Source organism: Cornus florida, unplaced genomic scaffold (genome assembly GCF_030987335.1).
Source record: "Cornus florida cultivar Cherokee Brave unplaced genomic scaffold, ASM3098733v1 CherokeeBrave_3.0.0_Hap2_Chr04, whole genome shotgun sequence".
Lineage (NCBI taxonomy): Eukaryota > Viridiplantae > Streptophyta > Magnoliopsida > Cornales > Cornaceae > Cornus > Cornus florida.
In genome coordinates this window covers 94587409-94604284 of record NW_026775574.1, presented here as the reverse complement: position 1 = coordinate 94604284, position 16876 = coordinate 94587409, and the positions used below count along the sequence as shown (strand labels likewise).

Here is a 16876-nt window from a genome sequence, read left to right as displayed (position 1 = left end):
TCTGTTCATTAATTAGAAAAAAACAAAAAAGTAAAGTAGCATTTGATTTGCACTTCCTTTCTGTAGGAAGGAAAAAAAAAAATTTGAATAGAAGGGAGAGAAGAAGGAATGACTGAGATATTTTTAGAAAAGAGATTAAGTTTTTTCTTCTTTTTATTCAGTTGGATAAAAGAGAATGGAAAAGATAAACAATTTAATTTTATCAATAGGATAAAATGAAAGATAATTTTTTAAATTGTTTTTACCATTAAACCAATCATTTACTTTATTTGTGGGATTTATTAAATATTTACAAAGGGTAATGTAATAATTTAAAACTTCTATAATACGGTCACACTTGTCTTCTCTCCTATCTTCCATCCATACCATCCTTCTTATTGTCCTTATATCATCTCCGAACAAAATAAATTTGTTTCTTCTTTTTTATTTTCCTTCCACACCTCTTTTTTCGTTCTTTTTTTAATATTTCGAAATTTACTACTGATAAAGGTCTCGTTTCTTAGTGTTTCAAAATTCCGTGGGAGATATATGTACATATATAATATATATAGATATATTTGTTAATGAATCAATAATTATATCCACTGCTGTATATGCTTATATTTATATTACTTGTATAGTTGTATATGCTTGAAGTTTTATAAATGTGCTTCCATTTGCACTTCTAAATGCATGTACACACCTACACGTAACACATTCTTATATAAACAATTAAATATTTTTTATTCATCTCACCATTTGCTTAATGTCAACACTTAATTTTTATAATTGTATTAAAATGGTTATGACTTCTATAGACAAATTGAGGTTGTAAAGGTATTTTGCGACGCAAATGTAATTAACAAGTATAAAATGCCAGCATATACGTTGTGACGCAAATATAATTAACAAGTATAAAATGCCAGTATATACGCATTTATATGCGTATGCATCTCTGGATGCAGTTAAATATGCCAACATAAGAATCTATAAAACCCTATATAAACCTAGAATAACTTTTAAAATAATGTTTATTTTAATCTTTTAAAAGATTGTAATCAGACACACAACCTTTTACCTTTGATTTTAAGCTGTGGAAATATATATATATATATTGAAACTGCTTTTAAAGTAACTAAATAAAAAGACTTCCAAACACCCTAAAAGCAAAATAAAGTAGAACAAAATAAATCAAACAAGTACTAAGCAATACCTTATTTAAAAGGAAAGGTAATTTTTTTCATAGTACACAAGAAAAACACACTTGTTAGGAAGGATAAAATCCACATTTCCTACATTAAATTCCATAGTTGTTATAGTAAAAATAATTTTTTTTAAATAATAAATTCTTCTAATTAAAATAAAATAAAAAAAAATTCGTTTATGATATTGTTCATGCTTGAGGCCAGGGATGGATCTGTGAAGAGCTCAGTGGGGCATGCGTCCCCACTGAAATTTTTTATTATTATATTTTATATCTTTAAATTTATACTTTTTTATATTTATTATAAAATTTTGAAAAAATCCCCACTGAAATTATTAAAAAAGCACTCTATATAAATTTGCCCTTATATACGAAAAAATTTACAATACCCCGGGTGTGGTGTATCCCAGAAACTTTAAATAATTGGATCATTCATCAATTGAGTCCCATCACCACATTCAACCATCGGGAACATCGCCCTTGAGATAACATAATTTGCCGCAGAAGATCCCAACGAATGCCATTGATTATTTCTTGTATCCTTAAAATCAATGTTATTTGTTTTTTCATAACGACTTGTTTCTCTCACCTGAAAGAGACAAGCCATAACAACAGAGGTCCACAATGTGTAATTTGTGACATTTCAAAAGGGCAATTTCGGTAATCCAAATCCATATACACACAGTAGTATTAGACCCATTTATTATCGCGCCATGTCCCTCCCATTCCATTCTTTCACAGCTACGAGAGAAAGAGGGGTTAATAATCTCTGAGTCCAAACAAATCAAATCATGTATATTTATAGAGAGAGAAAGTGAGTCCAGGTAGAGAGAGAAAACATTTCAGAGAGAAAGGGAGCTCTGTGGAAACGCCAAGGGTCACATTGTCGTCGTTAATGGCGACTGGTTGGGTCAAGTCGTTACAGTGCAAATCAAGAGCACAAGACGACGTCGTTCACTTCCACCACCTCATACCCACCGGTTCAAGTTGCAGACAGAGCGTTCAAAACCTCAAAGACGTCGTCGAAGCCGCCAAACACAAACCCAGAAAACCAAAACCACCACCACCTCCACCGCTGCCCAGAAAATTCAAACCGCCACCGCCGGCGTTACAGAAACAACCCAGTTCCAGAAAACCCGAAACCATGCCTGCCCATCAGCCCCATCGGGTCCGACCAAGCACCTCCACGCGCCGTTCACGTGCCCCAGACCCATTCCTTCCATCTCTCACTGAGCTGCCGGAGGGCCACCCTTCACGCAATGTCGTCGAGATAATCTTCCACACCAGCTGGTCGCCGAAAGCATTTTCCGGCCGGATCGAAATGGTGTTCAAGGTACAGAACTTGACCCGAACCGTGACCAGGTTTGAGGAATACAGAGAGGTGGTCAAGTCCAGAGCTGGTTCCGGGGGTGGCGCAGCCGTGGACGGTGGCTGTGAAGACCACGCGCGGTGTGTTGCGGATGGGAACGAGGTAATGAGGTTTCATTGCTTGGGGCCCACCAACGCAGGGGTGTACGACGCAGGAGGCGGCGCGTGGGCGTTTCACGGTGGGAAGGGTGGGGCCGCGATATGCACGTTCGCCGGGAGCGGTGGGGCCCACGAGAATGCGGGTGGTGGGAGGGGGAGGAGGGCGATGTTGGTCTGCCGGGTCATAGCAGGTCGGGTATGCAATCAACTCGGTTTCGACTCGATGTTGGAGGACCGAGTCGGATATGACTCGGTGAGTGGGGATAGCAGCGAGTTGTTGGTGTTCGATTCACGTGCGGTATTGCCTTGTTTTCTTATCATCTACAAATTGTAAAAAAAACCTTGGAAGAAGTAAGAACTCTACTTGCATTTATCAATTCCGATTTTCTTTCTGCTTTGCTCTCTTTTTTTGGGTTGTAATTATAGAAAATTGGGTTGATAAATGTTATGTTTACCATTTTTTTTTTTTTTTTGGGGTTATTTTTCATTGTTCTTATTTGTTTTCCTTTTAAATATCATATCACAGTTAATTTGCCATTTATTTATTTATTATTATTATTTTTAGATGACCCGGATATCCGAGGCGTCACCCGACTAATTTCAAGGATTCAGGAAGGTATTTTGTGTCATAGAAGTTTAAAGACATCAGTGGTTTGATCTAGTCTAATCTAAGTTGGTAGGGTATCTAACTCCCCGAATGGGTGTGCGTGTCTAACCTTTTTATTTCATCATCTTAATTTTTAGAATTTACTTCGAATAATAATTTATTTTTATAGTTCATTATAATTTTGTAGTACACTTGAATGATAATTTCAGTACTGATTTAGTATGAAATATATTATACTACGTATTTGAACTGATATTATATGTATTCACTTTTAAATTTGAATTTAAAAACGGATTAGATATGATGAATATATAAATATGTATGAAATGGATTGAGTAAACCTTAGATTCAAATCCCATTCCAAAAAAATTGAATTAAATGGATAAGATATGAATTGTGTCTGAGAAAATCAAATTTAAATATATAACCTGTCATCTACATACAAATATGGGACAAGAAAAATTTCCAGTGAAAATTTATTTATTTTATTATTAGTATTATTTTAGCTGGTGAAGATTTTGATATATATAATACCATTGGCTGGAAATCAGTAGAAGTAATCCTTATAAATAATAATAAATGTAAATTCCCTGAAAATCAGTAGAAGTAATTCTTATAAATAGGAATAAATGTAAATTCCCTGTGCTATTTTGAAACAGTAATCATGCTATAAATATATATATATATGAATATGAATTGAAGACTAACTGAATCAAAGGAAACTAAAGCGATTCCACAGTTTGATTCTACAGTTGACTTACATTTGGCCACATAGTGTTTCATTATACAGTGTACATATATGTATATATATACACACATACACAAAAATAGATATACATTTACACACACACACCCTTAAGAGTATCTCCAACATTATGTTAAAACACTCTTTTTGTATTTTTTTTTTTTTTTTTTTCAGCGGTATGTTAAGATATATAGCCACGTGTAAAATAGGTTTGTAAAAATTATGTGGAGTTGAGGCATCAAACTAGTTGGTTGTTATTGTAAGATATATTTTTACACAAAAGTATAAATAAAACAATCGGTAGAATTAAAAATAAATAATTTAAAATTTTTGTATAAATCTACTATGACATATCAGATTTACACAAAAATATATATATATATACACACACAAGTTGGCCCATCCAAGGGGGCTCGAGCACCCCCAAAAAAAAGAATTTTATTTTTTTTTTAATTTTTTTAACTATAGCCCAGTTCAAAAAATAAAAATAATAGTAGTGCTAGTCCATCCAAAATATATTAGCTCCAAAATATATTTCTGGTCCGCGTGCACAGCCGTTGAAGATTCTATTATATAGCCAATGATTTTAGTAGAAAAAAACTTAATATTACGCCATGGTTTCTGTTTCAGTGATATGAATGACTTGCAAATAACCCAACAACCATATTCTAGTAATTATTAGAGTCTCCATCATAATATATATACAACCAACCCATTGAAAGGCTCTTACTGGAGATTGAAGAACACATAAATTGATTACTCAATGTGTACCTAACTTCAACTTGTTGAGGTTGACATGCAATTCCTACTTTACATGGACATCTTACCTTATTGAACAATTCCAGTCAAACAAAAGTTCTATTTTCTCATCAACCAAACAAATCTTAAGAACCAAAAATCAATAGTGTTTTCAGGCCCAAGGTATGCATGCGTGAGAAGATTGAAGATGGTTTTAAATTTTGATACTACTTTGACTACTTTGTATGGCGTGACTGCCTCTTAATTTGAACATGTGGCTCCACACACACACACATTATATATTTCAAATGTAAATCTAGATAAGAAACTAACACATCCAAATGTTTCCGTAAGGGGGTCTTGAATTGCGGACTTTTTATTTCAAAGGTAAGATATGATATCTGCGTCATTTATCTCCATCCTTATTAAGGAAGAAAATATCCTCCTGTGAGCAATACATCTTGTTCCGTCCAGTTTGTGATGCACTTTACAAAAAAAGTTAAAATATTTGTAAGGTATATCTCGAATTGGACGGAATAGGTCATAGTGTTCCATTGGACAGGATTCGATCCCCTTGTTAGAGCATCGAGTATGATGTTTATTTACGCGAGTGAAGTTGGTTGTGGTGAGCAAAATGCAGTGGTGCAAAGCTCGTCAAATTAAAATATATACAAAAGGAGCCAACCCACCAGCACCATACTTATTGACTAGACTAGTCACAAATATAGAGAGTTAAGCTGACGGAGATCTCTATGCTTACAAATGTGGAGAGTCTAATATTACTCTTAGCTCGAGTTAATTTTTTTTACCATCGGAGTAAACATTCATCTCTAATACTAATCAAAATCAAAAGTTTTGATATTGGACAGGTATGTCTTAAATTCTTTTGTCAATCCAAAAACTAGTGCAACAAGTCATGAGTCCAAAATTGACAAAGCAACCACTTATGGGCCATAATTGCTTGGAGCTTGGGTGAAGATGGTACATTGCAAAGCTGACTATAAAATTGAAACTTTTGACATTAATTTGAAAAAGTTAAACTATTTCAAACTCAAATATGATTGATTTCCTCAAACTCAGCATGAGTTTTTGCCATTTCACTAAGATCAAAAGTTTGCAACACACATACCTCAAATGGCAATGCTTTAAATTTTTTTACATTGGGAAGGTATTTCTCAGCTAACTTTGTAAATCCAAAAAAGCAATGGATCCAAAATGGAGAAAGAGACCACACTCATGAGCTGTAAGTTGCTCGTAGCTTGGGTAAAAATGGTATGCGTGTTGCAAACTGACAAATACTGAAAATTGATCATGAAAGAATCCAAATCATGTGTCCTGTAGCTGTGTCACTATTGCAAAGCACTACATTGTACATTGTAGTGTAATAGATACACGAAAGAGAAGATGTGGATAAATGATGTAATAACGTAGGATACGGCATTTGATGTACATCGTAGTGTAATAAATACACGAAAGAGAAGTTGTTGGCTAAGCGATGTAATAATGTAGGATACGGCACATGATGTATATTGTAGTGTAATAGATATACGAAAGAGAAGTTATTAGATAAGCGATATAATAACGTAGGATACGGCATATGATGTACATCGTAGTGTAATAGATACACGAAAGAGAAGTTGTTGGCTAAACGATGTAATAACGTAGGATACAACACATGCTAAAATGACACGGGAATGGAATATGAAAGAAATCCTTTCTCTTTCATCTTATTTTGCTCTGCCCTTTTTGATAAAAATAAGGGTAAATTACATTTAACCTCTCTTGACTTTTACCTTTTTGCAGTAAACCCCTTTTACTTCTTTTTTTTTTTTTTTTTTTGGCCAAAAAAACCCCTCAACTATTTTTATTTTTATTTTTTGACAATAACCCCTTAACTAAGCTAGAGTGGTTGTTTTTTGAATTTTTGCCAAAAAATACCCCCACCAAGATCTGACCACCCTTAGGTTGAAACATTTTTTTATCCAACTTCAGATTGAATAAAAAATAATAATAATAATTTTTTTTTTTTTTTTTTTTAAAAAGGAAAAAAAGAATGCAGGTATTGGTAACAGCCAAGTAAGTAGGAGTTGGGCCCATAATGAAAATGTATGGCGCAATTAACGCAGTTAGATGGATGACTTTGCTTTTCTTAGGAGAAAACACCAAGGCCCATTAATGGATGGTCTATGGTCACTTTCTTTGATGCCCACTTCGCAACCTCATCAAACTAGGATTTTTGTGGGTATTCATTTCAAATTCAATTACTACTTGTGTACTACCTCATTTTTCACCAACTCATCAAACCATAAATTTTCTCTTGCTTTATGTTTTTTTATGTCAATTTCATTATTTTGCTATGTTACAAAGGAATTAGTTTGGTGTATCTAGAGGTCTTTGTTGTATATAACCAAATTAAATTGAATTTCAAATATGCTAGATAGATAGAGTATGTGGTGTATAAAGATTTCATACCCTGTATTGAATATGGACATTTGGATTCTTCTTGGAAATTTGACCAACTGATGAGGACTGTACCTAAGAATAGGTCTAGGGTCCGTAAGAGTAGGCTTAGGGTACGCTGAGATGTCCAATCAATTACACTGCATAATTTAAATAAATTGAGTTAGTTGTTGACGGTTTTCATAAATTGATGGGATTCGTTTTCTTGAATTATGCATTGTGATTAGTTGGACATACCAACGACTTGGTATGCCAAACACACCCAAAACTTTCTTGATTCATAAAAAGTTCCTTATTCATAAACAAGTTCAATTAAACTTTTATTTTTCTCAATAATTTTGCATTTTGACCAAATTTGATCAACTTGAACTATAATTTCTAATAACACATATGATCTCATTTAATTCGTTTTAGTCTCTTTGATCTGATCTTTTATGGTAAGATTATTCAATATGGGCACAATAAAAAAATATAAAACACTCATAAACGTGTATTATCTTATAAAATATTATAAACCCAACTCTTCCACGAAGTAGAACTACATGCGTATGCACTAGTATGTAGGATGTAATGATGCATATAATGGTATTCAAAGAGTGTGTGCATATGGTGGGACCCAAAAATGGGATCCTATAGATGCATATGTTTTGGCCTAACTACTCTATCGAAGAGTCGGGCCTAAGTATCATTATTGTAATTTGTATGCACTGCTTAAATAAAACATACAAGTATACAACATTGTATAGTAACATTTACATTTTTTTAAAATAATAAATTTGTTACTGAAAGCATCTTTTCAATTTATGGTGTACGCATAAAAATGCTTATTGCAGAACCTGAATTATCAGTTGTCACATTTGACATCTCAATCTTCGACAAATTATTATATGGTCTCCGCAAATCAATAGCTGACAGTGACAACAAATAAAAGTCAACTTTATTCAACTTTTTACTTAAACGTCATCACAAACCATGTAATAATTTCTCAATCATCTACCTCACAGATACTTGGTGCCTGCTGATATACAAGAAAATTTTAATATCTGAACATGCATAAATAATGTGCATATAACATGGTAACATTGGCATCATTTCACCATTAAAATACACCTAAATTAATGATAGGTAGTTGGTATCTGCTGTTGAGGTCCATAAAATTTGGCCAAGGGTGAAACATTCATGTAAGGCCAAGGCCAAAGATTGGAACAAAAGCACAAGGTTAACTACAACCACATTGCAGTGAAAAATGAGAAAAAGAATTCCTACAAGCATTTTCTGAAGCCCTTTTGCATAATAAATTCAATGTTTCTACGCTAATCGGAAACAAAGGATCTCTCAACCACCATGGTCTTTCAAAATTCACTACTCACATAAACGGGGAGATATATGAAAGAAGACTCCAGGTGAGACGAAGCAAATAATGGCCCTCTAATGTACAGTTGCCTGCTCCAGCATGGCAACAGAAATGTATCATCTGCCACTGCTAGTGAGACTCCACAAGTACAAATAACGGCTTCCCATTCAATCGTGCACGGCCCTGCATCATTCAAGAAAAATTCAATTCTGGAAAGAAAATCAATCGAGATGATGTGAATTTAATTGGTCAATCTAAAGCAACAGAATGGTGCCATCATGGAGAAAAAGATGATTATAATGTATAACAAACTGTAAGTTAACCAGAAAACCACAAATTCAAAAAAACAAAAATCCTAGAGGAGCAATAATATTTTTGGAGTCGAGACATAGGAAAGTTGTTCAACCTCGGGAAAGACAGAAGAACCTTTTCAAATGAAAAGAAAGAATATTTTTTTAACCAACTTTTTTCTCCCATGGTGCAAAATGGTTGTTCTGTAATAAGAAAATGACCATAAACAGTGCTAATGCCAAGTGGTACAGCTAATCATCAATTAAGCACATTAAAAGTGATATTCGCAACATGAGAGGCTTTACGTTCCAAAAGAAATAAAGAGTGGGCTAGCTGCTGACAAAAAAAAAAAAAAAGAGAGAGAGAGAGAAGGATGAAGTAACTTTATTTTTTTTCTTTTTGTCCTTTTTGCTGAAACAAGGATGATGTAGTTGAAGATATGCACAGCCACAAGGTATTAGGGTTTCCTTTAAACGAGGCTCAACTTAGACTTTGTGTGAGCATGTTACATAAACTCAGTACACATGATATATAAACTCAGTACATGCGTTGGTACAAGTACGTATTTAGGACCAAGATTTATGAAATTCTCTAACTCTAAACATCCATTTTCTGAACATTTTTCTTTAGTTTTTAGAGTAGAAGGAACATTTATGTAACGCATAAGGTTCAACATGGACACGTCACTCACTTCGAAACAATAACACACCAAAACAAACATAATATGAGTATCATATACATTTATATGACCTGAATATCATGTATGGTTGCTAAGTGCATGTCCAGCCAGACACAGTATCCCATACTACAAGTGTCATATTTCTAACAAGGATATTTCACACATTTAGTAGAATCCATGTATCATAGGTGTGATCAACTACAATTCTCTTAGGCAACAGAGACAGGGGGATGTCATTGCCTATACAGCACATAAGTGGCAAACAAATCTTCTTCCTTGTATGCTCATTCTAGAATTAAACTCAAAGAAACATATACATCCAATTTATAACCCAAACAGCAATTGAGAAAACAAACATCAAGAATTGCAGGAAAAAAAAAAGAAGAATATCAACATGCTAATAATTCACAGTCCACTCCCAGCATTAATTTTCACATTGCCTTGATTTAGCGAGTACATAGGCAGATTTTTGTGCTCAAATATGAAACCTTTTGGAGAGGTGAACATAAAAATTGGATTTCACAACCAAATCTCATAAAATATATAGTCTGCAGCTTAACATTCACTAATCATTCTAACCAGCTATGTTGACTTCTAGACAAACTTTGGTGCAGCCATACCCTGTACGGTAATCCAACCTAATATAGGTCCCAACTCTAAAAGAACCCAGGAACATATGGAATTTGATCATAATTCCAACTCCGATAAAGACAGATTTGACCTAAAAGATTTTATAAAAATATGCTGACAATTCTAAACTTTTCACTTTTTCTTACTTTTATTAACCAAAGAAGGTTAAGAAAAGAAACGGAGGAAGATGATGATGCTGATGAATGCAGTGATTGATGTCTCTGCAACTCTGCTTCAAATGAGAATGCTCTACTTGACGAAGAAGATGATTATGATGATGAAACCAAGAAGGTTAACAAGAAGATGATTATGATGATGACAACAGTAATTGACATTCTGAAAGTCTGTTTGCATGTTTTTTGAAGAATGCACCACTTGTTTGACAACATAAATATTAGGGTTGTCAATTTAATGAATGAAGGAATAATATGGACAAAACATGTGACAAATTATACAGACAGTTTTGATTTTAATGTTTTCTACTTAAATTCTGCCCAAGTTCATGACAAGTCATTTTGGAAAGCCAGCCAAGGAGGCTTCTATCAGATGCGCCTTCAAAAGGACTGGGGATTTTCAAGAAGTCCATATATCTTAACTCACCAAACATCCACAGTAAGGTGTCATTTTAGCTGTTTGCCAAAAGCTAACTAAAATAACCGTCAGACCAAAAGACTGCTGTCATCAAAATGTGAACAGGGATCAAAGTGAGAAATATCCAGAGACTGAGAAAGGTGCAACTAAGCAGCAGTATTTGTGGAAGAAAAAAGAAACAACAAAATTATGACAAATCTGTTTTTTCCACACATATGACAATCAGCAGCAGTGTTAGTAAAAGAAACAAGGAACAACAAAATTATGAAAAATCTGTTTGTCTCCACATATGACAATCCATTGACTTAGAAAATGCATTTAAGGAAAGAAAAAGAAACCTAATGTAAAAAGCATACATACCTCTAGATCTGGTAATTCAATTACACAAGCACATTCAACAACTTCAGCTCCAACACGTTCTGAGAAATAACAAATTCAAGTCAATTGATAAACCTGATTTCCAATTTATAAATAAATAAATAAATATATATATATATATATATATATATATCTCTCTCTCCGGAAAAGACCAATAATTACGCAAAGATCCATGCACCTTGACAAAGTTTTGGATATCGAAGCTGAGTGTCACAGTCAAGAAATCTTCTCAAGCGAACCGTCAATGTTAAGTTTTTTTTTTTTTTTTCCCCTGAAAATATGTGTTATCCTAGAGCAAGATGTATTTTTTCTTGTCTTTTTCATCTTTTATTCTAACTCAAAGACGATGATATCATTAATCGTACATATAAGGACTATATTAGGCAGTTACACTAGTGGTATAGTATTTTTTTTTTTCTTTTTTTTCTCCTAACTTAAAGAATATCAAATTATTAACTGTAGAAATGAGGACTTTGTCAGGCAATTACACCAGTGGTATAGACACCATCGGAATCATCAAGAGCAGAGAAGATTGCATATTGAAACTGGTTCAAATGGTTCATATGATATTTACTTTATAATAATAATTGATGTTAAAATCCCTACTGACGAGCATAATTTCGTAAAACAGTTCAGTTAAAATATCATCAGATTGGGAAAGTCCTGCATTCAGACCTGTCACCTCCATTATAATATATAATTTGCTCCCCGATGTCCCACTCATCAGAGGCCACATGTGAAGGGTAGTATTGAAACATATTGTTAGAAACAATTGGGTTTTAGCCGTTACACTTTTATCATGTGTTTTTGCATGATATTTATAATTGTTGCCATTTGTTTCAAATTTCCTACAATTGATGGTCTTGTTGACACATACTGTTACAAGAAAATGGGTTTCAGCAATACTATTTTAGCACGATATTTATTCTAGTTGCGATTATAGCCATTATCTTATATTACTTTGACCATGAGCCACAAACTAGATGCTTTAGGGGACAAAAAAAGTATATAAGATGCATAGGGTAAATCTGATTATTCTCCTAACCTATAAACTAAATAGTTTAAGCAACATGACCAAATCCAAGCAAGGCAAAATAACTTCAACCCGATGTCACATTCGTGTTATCCTTGACTGGCGTCTTCATTCATTACCCTTAGTTAAGGTAGGATCTGTCCTAGTCCACATAGCACTTCATCAGGTCCAATGATATTGTATAGATCCTCATAAACAGGCGCATCTCGTTTCCATGTATAAAATAGCTAATATAAAATGGATTAAATATGAAGAAAAGACCTTAAAAAATTTGATGTAATAGGAGACAGTTTGTAACAGAAAAGAGTGAGGAAAAAAATTCATGTGGTTGGCCCCAGTAGACTGCGAGTAACTCAAGGATGACGATGATGATGATCATATAATTGCTAATATCTGACCAGATTCGCATTTTTCATGAATGTGCATTTCCTCCAAACATATTCTTGTTCCTCAATAGACCAAAACATTTTGATAAAAAAAGTTCTGTTTATTTTAAAATGAAGCACAATTCTACAATTACACATCATCAAGCAAGTATAAAAGATCTACAAAGAAAGTACCCAGTAAATTTATAGCCGCACAGAGAGTACCACCAGTAGCAATCAAATCATCAACTACCAAAGCACGTTCACCGGGTTCAACTGCTCCAATGTGCATCTCAAGACGATCCCTTCCGTATTCCAAGATGTACTCTTCCGATATAACTTCACCTGTCATCATGGTCAGATTTAATTGAAAGAAGCTAAAACGAAGATTCTGCATGATACCCATGATGTTTCAAAAGTAAGATTCCAAGAAGAAAAACCAACAGTAAGATACAAAACCCAATGCACTCTACTTAAACCATCTAAAATCTCTCTGAAGTCCCAAATTCACTGTTTTAGAACAAGATTCAAGTATGCGTTTTGCTTTGTCTCTTTAAGAATTTATGATTTATCAATTTGTATTTGGTACACAACGACAAGGGTATCTTCCAGCATTTGGATCTTGGTTCAAAGCCTTCTACTTCATTCTTCAGATCTTTCATTGATCAGGTTGGCATGTGAGCTCAAGCATGCCTGAAAAGTGACCAGCCAAGCTCGATTGGAACCCCACTCAAGCTCAATCACCATAAAAATTTGACCAATCCAGGCTCAATGGATTGGAAATTTGAGTAAATGAACATCACATAAACTAAGTTAATATTCAATGAAGTAAATTAGGAACTTATTGCAAAAAGCACAAATCAGAATATGTGGACAATGTTTTCTCTGTCAAGAAAACAGAAAGTGAAGCAAGCCTTTAAGTTTTCCAAGCATCAGTGGCAAGTCAAGAAACTAAAAGGCAATAATAGACCATTAAGATGATTTGCCTCCTTTAAATTGGAAAAATTACAATAAAATAGAATTGCATTAAATGTGATATAATATATATGAGAAGAAAAATGAAAGTTCAAAATCAGATTCTAGATCAGCACAATATTTATTCTATCAGGAAGACTATTTACCAGAAAATAAATGGCAAGATTGGAACAAGTAAATTGCTGTAACATACAGTAAAAAGATAAAAATCCACTTTCATTCGTAAAGGGAGAAGTTAAGATTGTTTTGCCCGATGTATATATATGTATATGATCTTATATCGTATAATGAAGTTACATATTATACGAAATCAAAGTAACTTGCTCTCACATAAATAAATAAACACATAAGTAAATGACAGGTAACTCAAACAAAATTATTTTTATGTATAAAGAACTGACGAAAACTATATAATACCCATAAATATTTTTTATGAATCTTTTCCTCAACAGATTTCAATTTCCAAAATCAAACTGCCTGCATCTTAACACTTTAGGATCTGATAAACCAAACATTACAAATGATCTATCAACTTAAATGTGTTTTCAGGTAAAACAGAATTTCATCAATGTGAATTGCACAAATTCCTGTTAACGGCCCTATCTTGAAAATTGAAACCTCATGTACTTATGATACGTTTAACCCTTTGCACATAAGCACACCTATATTGTTGCCTCTCTATTTTCTTTAAAAAATAATTTAAAAAAAAAAAACAAATTCAGATCACCAAAATCATTCAAAGTTCATTTAGGAAAGAAAAAAAAAATCATTCAAAGCAAATTCAGTTTCAAACAACACTCCAATCCAAATCGATGTGTGAGCAAGAGTAGAAAGCAAGTAGAGCGTGGATATAGTAACTATCTTAAAGCAATGTGTGAGCAAGTAGCATGTGGATATAGTAACCGTCTTACAACAGAAGTACCCTCACAAAACAGCACCTGATAAAAGATATTCTTATCATAGAAGTCCCAAGTACAGTTTCAGTTATAACTGCAGATAAGCAGCACAATGGATTGATGGACTATTCGAGCACTTAGTTCGCTATGCAACCTAAAAGGCAATGATAAAGCAACAATGGATTTGTTTCAAAATGAAAGGAAGTCAGAGCAATGCGATGGATTGTAATATAGCAGGCTGATTATAAAAGAAAGAATACGTGTAACGGTACAACTTTAAATAAGCAATCACCATAGAAGGAAGAAAATTACCAGGCAACTTCTTTGGCTTTCTCAAGGGCACAAACTTTGCTCCTATAGCCAATGCAATAGGAGGACCAAATATAAAACCCCTAGCCTCTATTCCTGGCAAAACAAAGACAACCTTATATATGAATATGACATATGGGGTACCTGTAGTAGTACAGTTAAACCAGATTTTCTTTTTCTTTTGGTAAGTATTTCACCAGATATAACATAAACTTAAATTGATTATACTCTATGAACAAAAAGAAAACTAGTGGCATTTGTAACGAGTCTAAGCAAGCAAGGGCACAAAGCACCTTATGATATAGAAACACACAATTCCGCTTCTGCACAAAGTTTAAAGTAAAGATGTTGTCCAATTTTGATCTAATTCATCATGAAATATAACAAAAGAAATAAAGAAAAGTATATATTAATCTTTAAAGCATGATTTTTTTTTTTTTTCTTGTTTTAAGAAAAAAAAAAAAAAGCAAGTAGAATAAGTAAACTCAGGTTAAATTTTGCTTGATTTTAATTATTACTATCAATTTCGATTAATTAATCGATCAATTATTATCCTTCTAAATTAATCACAATTCAATTTCCAACTTCTTAATTAAACTTAAATTAGTTCCAAATACCAGTCTCGATCTCCCAATTCATTTTAAACCAAATTAATAAGATTGATTAGGGAACTTTAATCTTTTAACCCATCTAAACCGAAGGCTTGCTGTCACCACCCACCCTGTTGTGTAGACATTGTCAACTCACGAGAGGCGCATCCACACATATAAATGTTAGCAACCTCTCCCTCCGACGACTTGCCCTCTACATCCAACATGGTGAAATCCACAATATGATCCAAACACCAGCCTAATTAATCTAAACCCGTCATCAGGCAAGTGGGTCCAACTTTTTTGGACAAGGTGGGCATCCATCACCAACCACCATCCACCCAAATTGGATGGAACCACATGCCACAGAGACTACTCTGAGCCGCTCATAATCTTCACAGAAAGTAATCAATAACACAGCCCCCACTAACAACCTCTGTAGTCAAACTCCATATCACTCCAAAACCCACTGCCACTTCCACAATGTCCCTCAGAAGCAATTTAAATCTCTCTCAGACACTTAAGCATACTATATATATATAAATATAATTGCTCATACCTACTTTTATTGAAGATTAGGGCCCACCACAGATTAATACCATTTACAGAGTTTTTTTATTTTATTTTAAAAAGGGACCATTCAGCATATTGATGATTCAATCTATAGGTTAGTATATACCTGCAACTACTGATATGTTTTTGCCTTTGTAACGGTGGACGAACAAGTCGATCGTGTCTTTGAAGGCCTTTGGATCGAGTAAGACCGTAGTGATGTCTTGAAACATAATCCCTGTGATTAGGCCATTAATAAGCACTAACAAGTGATTAATTCGAACCGATTAAACAAAGACAAATGAGGTTTATTCTTGAGATTAAACGAAAATATATATATATAGAGAGAGAGAGAGAGAGAGAATGCATACCTGGCTTGGGGAAGTTGGGGACAACACGGATTTTAGATTTGATGCCATGGACGCGAGGATCATCGTCTCTGCAAGCCGACATTGTGGATGTAGTATAGAGAGAGAAAATAAGGAAGCTCTCTCTCTGTATATATGTGTAATATATATAGCTATAAATGTCTAGCTACTCCTACACAATGTATAAATAGCTGGAGAAAAGAAAGTCTACCGGAAAAGAAAATCTAGAGAGAGAGAGAGAGACGAAGGAAGAGTAAGGAGTTTAGAGAGATAAAGTTTTGAGTAGTTGGGCGAGGCGAGGGCGCACTGCACAAGGAGGAGGAGGGGGGAAAGAGGGAAACGCAAAATCTTCTCGATAAGTTAGAGGATCTGTTTTCTGTTAACTTATTTATAGTCTAAATAAGTATGAGAGAGAGGATGGTAATAAATTAGTTAACAAAACGTTAAATGGGGGTATCCCAGGGCTTTCTCTCTCTATACGTAATTACTATATATATATATATATTTCTCTGATTGAAAAATAATAATTTATTTGAGTGCTCTAGATATATTGAATGGGCCACACGTAAATGTAGTTATCCAATTATATATAACATATTATCTGCTTAACATTAATTTTACAAGTAGGTGGATCATTTCTTTTTTTTTTTTTTTTTTTTATATGA

At 33.8% G+C, this 16876-nt stretch overlaps 2 protein-coding genes across 3 annotated transcripts; one reads left to right on the top strand and one right to left on the bottom strand.

Moving 5' to 3' along the window:
- Positions 1–1884: 1884 nt before the first annotated feature.
- LOC132304019 (uncharacterized) lies at positions 1885–3123 on the top strand. The gene has a single exon (XM_059801508.1). The coding sequence runs from the start codon at positions 2079–2081 to the stop codon at positions 2982–2984; it is 906 nt and encodes a 301-aa protein (XP_059657491.1). The 5' UTR covers positions 1885–2078; the 3' UTR covers positions 2985–3123.
- A 5146-nt stretch (positions 3124–8269) lies between these two features.
- Positions 8270–16642, bottom strand: LOC132304018 (adenine phosphoribosyltransferase 3-like). 2 transcript variants are annotated; one of them, XM_059801506.1, is made up of 6 exons: positions 16215–16623; positions 15971–16081; positions 14705–14797; positions 12717–12866; positions 11106–11164; positions 8270–8737 (listed from the first exon to the last, which is right to left on the bottom strand). In XM_059801506.1, exons 1-6 carry the CDS (start codon positions 16294–16296, stop codon positions 8684–8686), a joined length of 549 nt encoding a protein of 182 aa, XP_059657489.1. In that variant the 5' UTR covers positions 16297–16623; the 3' UTR covers positions 8270–8683. The 2 variants fall into 2 exon arrangements, with proteins under 2 accessions (XP_059657489.1, XP_059657490.1); XM_059801507.1 differs by lacking the exons at positions 8270–8737; positions 11106–11164; positions 12717–12866 and adding an exon at positions 12876–13214 and having other exon boundaries at positions 16215–16642.
- Between the last annotated feature and the right edge of the window lie 234 nt (positions 16643–16876).

Bases quoted from the DNA above. Each gene is read 5' to 3' on its own strand.
- LOC132304019 (XM_059801508.1), top strand. From the start codon at position 2,079: ATGGCGACTGGTTGGGTCAAGTCGTTACAGTGCAAATCAAGAGCACAA.
- LOC132304018 (XM_059801506.1), bottom strand. From the start codon at position 16,296: ATGTCGGCTTGCAGAGACGATGATCCTCGCGTCCATGGCATCAAATCT. The intron at 12,867-14,704 runs GTAATTTTCTTC...CCATGATGACAG, and splicing joins AAAGCCAAAGAAGTTGCCTG to GTGAAGTTATATCGGAAGAG. The intron at 11,165-12,716 runs GTACTTTCTTTG...GTTATTTCTCAG, and splicing joins TGCGGCTATAAATTTACTGG to AACGTGTTGGAGCTGAAGTT.